Genomic DNA, 10,643 nt, shown 5'->3' with positions numbered 1-10,643 from the left:
TTAGTCTATTGTTGTGAGTATTCTGTGGACATCCGTGAATAATAACTTCTGTTTCATCCAGCTGGACTAGTCTACCAGCTGCCTAAATTAGGTTCAGTTTTAGGTCCCATTGGTTACCTAATTAGATATTAGGTAAAATAACATAAGTGCAACCAATAAGACTTTTATGGCTTAACAAAGTCATAGTGACTTGTGACTAGCTTGGGCAAGTAGGCCTTCTGCAGTGCTCCTTCTTATGTGTTTATGTAAATGATATAGTTATACTGCAGAAGGACAGAAAATTTTTGTCTTCTTTTCATGTCTGCTCCTTCCTTCCCCTCTTCTCCCCTCTTTTGCTCCCCCCTTCCCCTCTTCTCCCCTCTTTTGCTCCCCCCTTCCCCTCTTCTCCCCTCTTTTGTTCCCCTTCCCCTCTTCTCCCCTTTTTTGCTCACCCCTTCCCCTCTTCTCCCCTCTTTTGCTCACCCCTTCCCCTCTTCCCCCCCTCTTGCCTCGCCCACCTCCTTCTCCTCCTCCTCCTCCATCGCCTCACTGTCAGACTCGTTCCAGTCTTACGTTACTCTACTCCCTTAAATGGAGTCCGACTTGCTTAGATAAAATTTCCTCTGTTGAAGTTGTTACACTGTTATATATGTAATCTAGAGATTCGTCCTTTTTCTCATAAATTCTTAAATCTCGCCTTCAGACCCGTGTTGAGTGTTTAGCAGAGAGAGAATCCTTAACCTTGTCAAACCCTGTGTAAAGAGAGAGAGAGGGGGGAGGGAGTTAGGGAGGGAGAGAGTTATAGAGCTGATGTAGGTAATAGTTATTAGCTTGTAAATAAAGTTAGGAAATTTAACCTAACCTTGTTAAACCTTGTGTAAAAGAGAAAGAGAGAGGGAGAGAGAGGGAGAGAGAGAGAGAGAGAGAGAGAGAGAGAGAGAGAGAGAGAGAGAGAGAGAGAGAGAGAGAGAGAGAGAGAGAGAGAGAGAGAGAGAGAGAGAGAGAGAGAGAGAGAGAGAGAGTTAGGGGCCAGGCAGGCAGGCAGTCAGGCTTGGGACGCCTGTACCGCGACACGCCGATATACACCTGCTCTGTCTTCTGCACGGTCACTGGACTCCACAACACCAGTCACTCCAGTCTTCCTCCACTAAGGACTATCCCTCCATCGCCTCTGCCTTATTCGTCCTTTGGTTAATCATTCCTCCAGTGTGAACAGGTCCTCCTTCAACCTAACCAAATCAACCTCGAAGCTAACGTAGTCGACCCTCAACCTACGACAACCATCCTTTTAGTTACCCTTCCTTGCCCTCACCTGATATCTGAATGAGACCGCTGATTGGCGTATAGAATAGTCTGATCTGGCCTGTGATTGGTCTCTCAAGTGTATCAGTAGTATGGAAGCCTCTGATTGGTGCGTATAAAGGACTGGATTGTGCTTAGCCCACTTGAGGTTCCCTGTTCTACCGTGTTAATGAAAAGAACGTAGCCAAATTACCTTTGAATTCAGCGTTCTAAAATCAGATCCTTGAAAACGCTTTCAGAGTGAACGCTTTTCACATTGTGCTGTTATATACCACACTGTGTTGAAGTGATAGCTTACCTGTACGTATACAAAACATACGTACACACCTGAAACCCATGTAAAATTTTGGAAACTGTACATACCTGTGCGTTTAATTTAAAGAAGACACATCTGAAAGCTAGGTACGCATCTGAAATTTATGTACGCCAATGAAAGCTATGTGCGTATCTCGTGACGTTGAATTCTAACAGAAAAACGCACACTGGAATTTTTAATATGGCGTATAGAATTTAACATTGCTTACATATCTCAAAAAATGCTTATAATAATAACAATAATAATACAATAATCTTTATTTATACAAGTACACAATACAACTTAGACTGAGTACAAACACACATGGGAATATGTACATAGCTGAAAAAAAAACTGGAAAAAAATGTGTTCATTACTGAAGTTGTGATCTGAAGATGGTCCAGAATGGGCCGAAACGTTTTCTCTCGAAATGTAGGTAATTTGTGAATGGGTCCAGCAATGGAATTATGATATTTTATGCAACTTGCTCAAATTATTCACACACGTGAATAATCTTATTCACGTACTTGAATAATCACGTACACGAACGTGAAAAGTGAACTCACTCGCGATTCATTGCAGTCATTCCTGAAATCTCTGAAGCTCAGCCGTGACTTGACTCATTTAAGCTGATGCTGAAACTTTCCACGTACGTGAAATCCCAAGTACAGAGGTGAACAAATGCACTTTTTTTAAATGTTCAAATATGATATTTACTCTCACTGGATTGAATGTATGTTCGTCTGAAATAAATATGAGTAGATCAATACATCTGAAAAGTACTCAGAGTTCAGGACAACTGAAACTGTACTCAGAGTTCAGGACAATGAAACTGTACTCAGAGTTCAGGACAACTGAAACTGTACTCAGAGTTCAGGACAACTGAAACAGTACTCAGAGTTCAGGACAACTGAAAAAGTACTCAGAGTTCAGGACAACTGAAAAAGTACTCAGAGTTCAGGACAACTGAAAAAGTACTCAGAGTTCAAGACAACTGAAACAGTACTCAGAGTTCAGGACAACTGAAACTGTACTCAGAGTTCAGGACAACTGAAACAGTACTCAGAGTTCAGGACAACTGAAAAAGTACTCAGAGTTCAGGACAACTGAAACTGTACTCAGAGTTCAGGACAACTGAAAAAGTACTCAGAGTTCAGGACAACTGAAACTGTACTCAGAGTTCAGGACAACTGAAACTGTACTCAGAGTTCAGGACAACTGAAACAGTACTCAGAGTTCAGGACAACTGAAAAAGTACTCAGAGTTCAAGACAACTGAAACAGTACTCAGAGTTCAGGACAACTGAAAAGTACTCAGAGTTCAGGACAACTGAAACAGTACTCAGAGTTCAGGACAACTGAAACAGTACTCAGAGTTCAGGACAACTGAAAAAGTACTCAGAGTTCAGGACAACTGAAACAGTACTCAGAGTTCAGGACAACTGAAACAGTACTCAGAGTTCAGGACAACTGAAACAGTACTCAGAGTTCAGGACAACTGAAACTGTACTCAGAGTTCAGGACAACTGAAACAGTACTCAGAGTTCAGGACAACTGAAACAGTACTCAGAGTTCAGAACAGCTGAAAAGTACTCAGAAATCAAGACAACTGAAGAGTACACATTGATCGGTACACCTGAGACAAGTCCTCATTGTTCAATCATATATACATTCGTGTTCAAATTTTAGCTAATTACGTGTGAACATATGAACAACTCAATGGGAATTAATACTCAATTTAAATATGTTAATGTTGTGGTTATTAACGAGTAATTAACTGTTAATTAACTCTGAAGTTTACAACTAAATTATAAATGCAGTAGTTTTCAAACATCGTTTATTTATCATAATTTTTATTTACAGAAAATAAAATTATAATGCTGGAAATATATATGTAAAAAATTTGGTTCTTATGGGACAATGTTTATGTGGAAAATTATTACTGAAATGTGAATGTTTGGTCGATTTATATTTAAACGAGAAAAAACATTGATTAAATGTGACTTAAAAAAAACACGACAAGAGCTTCAGTGGGGATAAAACGGAGTTAATCACTGTTGATAAAACGGAGTTAAGCACTGTTGATAAAACGGAGTTAAGCACTGTTGATAAAACGAAGTTAATCACTGTTGATAAAACGGAGTTAATCACTGTTGATAAAACGGAGTTAATCACTGTTGATAAAACGGAGTTAAGCACTGTTGATAAAACGGAGTTAATCACTGTTGATAAAACGGAGTTAAGCACTGTTGATAAAACGGAGTTAATCACTGTTGATAAAACAGAGTTAATCACTGTTGATAAACGAAGTTAATCACTGTTGATAAAACGAAGTTAAGCACTGTTGATAAAACGGAGTTAAGCACTGTTGATAAAACGGAGTTAATCACTGTTGATAAAACGGAGTTAATCACTGTTGATAAAACGAAGTTAAGTACTGTTGATAAAACGGAGTTAAGCACTGTTGATAAAACAGAGTTAATCACTGTTGATAAAACGGAGTTAAGCACTGATGATAAAACGGAGTTAATCACTGTTGATAAAACGGAGTTAATCACTGTTGATAAAACGAAGTTAAGCACTGATGATTAAACGAAGTTAATCCCTGATGATAAAACGGAGTTAAGCACTGATGATTAAACGAAGTTAATCCCTGATGATAAAACGGAGTTAAGCACTGATGATAAAACGGTAAAACAAAACCAGCCACTATGTCCAGGAAGCCGCATTAGTTTATTGTCTGTGTGTGATGGTCCTGAAATAGCGCAGCCAGCTCGAAGCTGTGGCCGAGTGAGTTAAAAGAGGAAAAGAAAATATAACAGCGTTATTGAGGCATAAAAGGGTACTAGTGTAAGCTAACAGGTCAAGACAACACTATCTTTTATCTTTTATCTTTTCGCTAGTAAACCCCGATTAAATTTTGCTTCATTATCAAAGAACGATTGCACCCCACGCTCGTGCCAAGAAGAAAAGGGGAAAGGAGAAAGAGGAGGAGGAGCAAAAAGTGATAAAGGAAGAGGATCTCAGGAGTGCATTATGGTTGGTGATAAGATCAAAGATACGGGGAAGCTTGCTGGTGAGATAATCACTCAGAGACCGAGTCTCGGGACACACTTACTGTCTGTAACTCTGACAGGGCAGGAGTACCACTCTGGGACGAGTCAGCGAAGTGACGACGGCTGAAGGTGTCTTTTGGTAGACACTCTGTGTGTGTGTTTGTGTGCTGTGTTGTGGGAGGTACGGCAGGCTCACTAGACGATAAGAAACATAGCTTTAACAGTGATTGCAATGACGAAAAAGTGAGAAATACTTTTCGATTACAGCCAATAAACGAAAAGTAAAACGTAAGTACGTTTAAAACAGTGAATGGAATTAAGGGACTTAAATTATGATAAGGGGGGGACATCAGACACCAAAGTGAGAAGGGCTAATGATTTTAAGTTCGTTGCTGAGAAGGAACATACCTGGGAAGAACATACAATTAGTGAAGGGCGTGTGTTTTAAGGCCCTTGACCCCATGGCCAAGATATTTGACAGACACTAGTTGTAAATGTCAAGGTATATTTCGTCTGAGTGTTTGTGGAAAATAATATTTATTAGTAAAAGAAAATAAAGATCAAGCGAGAAGGCAAGCTTCGAGGTGATTATTATTGATAAGAAGGACACAGTTGGGTACTGTACTAACCCAGCTTCGTTTTGTGATGTGTGTTGTAAAGCGGACATAAACAAGAGCAGGAAAAGTTACACACTGAACGAGAGACAAAGAAAAACTCCGTTGCCTGGTTGCGTCAACGGCCACAACAGTCTCTTTGATCAACATTTCAGGAGAAAAAAAAGACTTTGAAATGGCGACAGCAGAGTTCCGGATGAGCAATTTCATTGCCTTGTCAGAGGACGCAAGGAATGAGAGCGATTATATTCTGTACCTGTGTTCTCCTAATGACTCGGACACTGTCCGCTACAAATTGGAGTTCGCCTGTGACCATTGCAACGCCAGCGAAGTGCTGCTGTTGTGGAATAAGGGGGTGTGTGATTACCCTCCCACCCCAGCCTTTAACGCCTCCATCTACATCTTCTACATCGCCATCCTCGTCTTCGCTGTGATGGGTAACTGCATCGTGGTGTATGTGGTGTGTTCTTCGGCCAAGATGCGCACCGTCACCAACTACTTCATCGCTAACCTGGCGGTAGGGGACCTCTGGATGGCCATTTTCTGCGTCCCCTTCTCCTTCTTGAGCACTTTGATACTCAAGTATTGGCCATTTGGAGGCCATCTCTGCGTGGCTGTCAACTACCTCCAAGCAGTCTCCGTCTTCGTCTCCGCATACACCCTGGTGGCCATCAGCCTGGACCGCTACCTGGCCATCATTTACCCTCTCAGACCCCGTATGACCCGATTCCAGGCAAAGGTCATCATAGCAGTGGTGTGGATACTCTCCCTAGCCACTACCCTCCCAGTGGCCATCTACTCCAGCCTCCTCACGCCCAACCTCAACTTCTACAAGATCTTCGGGAGGCAGGTGTGTACGGAAGACTGGGGGGAGAGCCAGGCGGAGAACGACTCCCGCATGGCGTACAGCGTAGCGCTGATGCTGCTACAGTACTTTCTGCCACTGGCGGTGCTTATCTTCACTTACTCCAGGATTGCCATGGTCGTCTGGGGCAAGAAGAACCTCGGTGAGACCCCAGCCAGGATGGATAGGATCGCCAGGAGTAAAAGAAAGGTAAGCAGACTAACACCATAGAAGGTTCCTTGATGTTCAGAATGGTATAAAATACTGACGAATTGATGATTAAGACACATGTGAAACAGTCGGGTATCTCTAGTGATGAGACGTTTCGTCTACACAGTAGACTTCTTCAGTCAAACACTGCACCTGCTTCCTCTGTTAATTGACTGAAGAAGCCTACTATGAAGGCGAAACGTTTCAACAGTAAAGATACCCGGCTGTTGCATGCGTCTTAATCCTCAAGGTTCCTTGATGTTAGTGAGGGGATCTTGATCTAAGGAATTGGACCAGTGTTCAGTGCCTCGAATCAAGCCTGAAGGCCTTCCATTCCCCGAGGCACTGCATGGCCCCTATGGGTTTAGTGCCCCTATTACTGTAATAATAATAATACTAACATTGCGAGTGATTTTCACTTTAGTACAGAGCAAGGTGAGCTGTGCAATGTTGCAAGAGTAGCAACAGAAAGAATAAGAGGAAATTTTTTTCACGGTAAGACAGCATGGTGACGCTAGGCAACTTCTCTCAGAAATGGTCAGAACAGGCCAGTCTTGATATGGTCAGAGATGGTTAGGACAGGCCAGTCTTGATATGGTCAGAAATGGTTAGGACAGACCAGTTTTGATATGGTCAGAAATGGTTAGGACAGGCCAGTCTTGATATGGTCGGAAATGGTTAGGACAGGCCAGTCTTGATATGGTCAGAAATGGTCAGGACAGACCAGTCTTGATATGGTCAGAAATGGCTAGGACAGACCAGTCTTGATATGGTCAGAAATGGTTAGGACAGACCAGTCTTGATATGGTCAGAAATGGTCAGGACAGACCAGTCTTGATATGGTCAGAAAAGGATAGGACAGACCAGTCTTGATATAGTCAGAAATGGTTAGGACAGACCAGTCTTGATATGGTCAGAAATGGTTAGGACAGACCAGTCTTGATATGGTCAGAAATGGTTAGGACACTCCTTTTCTGACTGTATCTAAGAGAAACTGACTGGCATCACCACGCTACCTTACTCTGACAAAACTTCCTCTCATTCCCCTTGTTGCTACTCTTGCAATATTGCATAGCTCCTGATGACGCAAACAGTCCCGTCCCATATTCTTGATTTTTCTCTTTCTTACCCAGAGTCACATTTCCCTTATTTTTTCCCTTTTCCTTCCCATGTAAATTTACCTCTTCCATTTTCTTCCCTTTCATCCTCTTGGCCGCTCCTCTCTCTATCTCTATTTCCCATGGCACTTCCAAATAAATTGAAAAAATTACTTTCGAAACTAGATAATTGTAGCAGTGCTCACACTCATCGTTCAAGTACCACACACTCATCGTTCTAGTACCACACACTCATCGTTCTAGTACCACACACTCATCGTTCTAGTACCACAAACTCATCGTTCTAGTACCACACACTCATCGTTCTAGTACCACCCACTCATCGTTCTAGTACCACACACTCATCGTTCTAGTACCACACACTCATCGTTCTAGTACCACACACTCATCGTTCTAGTACCACACACTCATCGTTCTAGTACCACACACTCATCGTTCTAGTACCACACACTCATCGTTCTAGTACCACACACTCATCGTTCTAGTACCACACACTCATCGTTCTAGTACCACACACTCATCGTTCTAGTACCACACACTCATCGTTCTAGTACCACACACTCATTGTTCTAGTACCACACACTCATCGTTCTAATACCACACACTCATCGTTCTAGTACCACAAACTCATCGTTCTAGTACCACACACTCATCGTTCTAGTACCACACACTCATTGTTCTAGTACCACACACTCATCGTTCTAGTACCACACACTCATCGTTCTAGTACCACAAACTCATCGTTCTAGTAACACACACTCATCGTTCTAGTACCACCCACTCATCGTTCTAGTACCACACACTCATCGTTCTAGTACCACACACTCATCGTTCTAGTACCACACACTCATCGTTCTAGTACCACACACTCATCGTTCTAGTACCACACACTCATCGTTCTAGTACCACACACTCATCGTTCTAGTACCACCCTCTCATCGTTCTAGTACCACACACTCATCGTTCTAGTACCACACACTCATTGTTCTAGTACCACACACTCATCGTTCTAGTACCACACACTCATCGTTCTAGTACCACACACTCATCGTTCTAGTACCACCCTCTCATCGTTCTAGTACCACACACACTCATCGTTCTAGTACCACCCTCTCATCGTTCTAGTACCACACACTCATCGTTCTAGTACCACACACTCATCGTTCTAGTACCACCCTCTCATCGTTCTAGTACCACCCTCTCATCGTTCTAGTACCACACACTCATCGTTCTAGTACCACACACTCATCGTTCTAGTACCACCCTCTCATCGTTCTAGTACCACACACACTCATCGTTCTAGTACCACCCTCTCATCGTTCTAGTACCACACACTCATCGTTCTAGTACCACACACACTCATCGTTCTAGTACCACCCTCTCATCGTTCTAGTACCACCCTCTCATCGTTCTAGTACCACACACTCATCGTTCTAGTACCACCCTCTCATCGTTCTAGTACCACACACACTCATCGTTCTAGTACCACCCTCCCATCGTTCTAGTACCACCCTCTCATCGTTCTAGTACCACCCACTCATCGTTCTAGTACCACACACTCATCGTTCTAGTACCACACACTCATCGTTCTAGTACTCCACACTCATAGTTCTAGTACCACACACTCATCGTTCTAGTACTCCACACTCATCGTTCTAGTACCACACACTCATCGTTCTAGTACCACCCTCTCATCGTTCTAGTACCACACACTCATCGTTCTAGTACCACACACTTATCGTTCTAGTACCAAACACACACTCATCGTTCTAGCACCACCCTCTCATTGTTCTAGAACCACCCACTCATCGTTCTAGTACCAGCCTCTCATCGTTCTAGTACCACACACTCATCGTTCTAGTACCACCCACTCATCGTTCTAGTACCACACACTCATTGTTCCAGTACCACCCTCTCATTGTTCTAGTACCACACACTCATCGTTCTAGTACCACCCACTCATCGTTCTAGCACCACCCTCTCATTGTTCTAGAACCACCCACTCATCGTTCTAGTACCAGCCTCTCATCGTTCTAGTACCACACACTCATCGTTCTAGTACCACCCACTCATCGTTCTAGTACCACACACTCATCGTTCTAGTACCACACACTCATCGTTCTAGTACCACCCACTCATCGTTCTAGTACCACACACTCATCGTTCTAGTACCACCCACTCATCGTTCTAGTACCACCCACTCATCGTTCTAGTACCACACACTCATCGTTCTAGTACCACCCACTCATCGTTCTAGCACCACCCTCTCATTGTTCTAGAACCACCCACTCATCGTTCTAGTACCAGCCTCTCATCGTTCTAGTACCACACACTCATCGTTCTAGTACCACCCACTCATCGTTCTAGTACCACACACTCATCGTTCTAGTACCACACACTCATCGTTCTAGTACCACCCACTCATCGTTCTAGTACCACACACTCATCGTTCTAGTACCACCCACTCATCGTTCTAGTACCACCCACTCATCGTTCTAGTACCACACACTCATCGTTCTAGTACCACCCACTCATCGTTCTAGCACCACCCTCTCATTGTTCTAGAACCACCCACTCATCGTTCTAGTACCAGCCTCTCATTGTTCTAGTACCACCCACTCATCGTTCTAGTACCACACACTCATCGTTCTAGTACCACGCACTCATTGTTCTAGTACCACACACTCATCGTTCTAGTACCACACACTCATCGTTCTAGTACCACACACTCATTGTTCTAGTACCACACACTCATTGTTCTAGTACCACACACTCATTGTTCTAGTACCACACACTCATTGTTCTAGTACCACACACTCATTGTTCTAGTACCACACACTCATTGTTCCAGTACCACCCTCTCATTGTTCTAGTACCACACACTCATCATTCTAGTACCACACACTCATCGTTCTAGTACCACACACTCATTGTTCTAGTACCACACACTCATTGTTCTAGTACCACACACTCATTGTTCTAGTACCACCCACTCATCGTTCTAGTACCTCACACTCATCGTTCTAGTACCACCCACTCATTGTTCTAGTACCACCCAGTCATTGTTCTAGTACCACCCAGTCATTGTTCTAGTACCACACACTCATCATTCTAGTACCACACACTCATTGTTCTAGTACCACACACTCATCGTTCTAGTACCACACACTCATCGTTCTAGTACCACACACACTCATCGTTCTAGTACCACACACTCATCGTTCTA

The 10,643-nt window shown here is 43.1% G+C and overlaps 1 protein-coding gene across 2 annotated transcripts in view; it reads left to right on the top strand.

The window, feature by feature from the left end:
• Positions 1 to 3,450: 3,450 nt before the first annotated feature.
• The window catches only part of LOC128701932 (RYamide receptor-like), a 176,585-nt gene continuing 169,392 nt past the window's right edge, over positions 3,451 to 10,643 (top strand). Inside the window, exon 1 of one of the 2 annotated variants that reach the window (XM_053795902.2) lies at positions 3,451 to 6,299. In XM_053795902.2, the coding sequence (XP_053651877.1) occupies positions 5,421 to 6,299 (879 nt within the window). In that variant the 5' untranslated portion in view covers positions 3,451 to 5,420. The remainder of the gene's footprint in view (positions 6,300 to 10,643) is intronic. The other variant, XM_070101450.1, reaches the window with a different exon arrangement.

This window comes from Cherax quadricarinatus, chromosome 77 (assembly GCF_038502225.1).
Source record: "Cherax quadricarinatus isolate ZL_2023a chromosome 77, ASM3850222v1, whole genome shotgun sequence".
NCBI classification, from domain to species: Eukaryota; Metazoa; Arthropoda; class Malacostraca; order Decapoda; family Parastacidae; genus Cherax; species Cherax quadricarinatus.
Note: the sequence above shows the minus strand (reverse complement) of the source record. Positions and strands in the feature narration are given on the sequence as shown.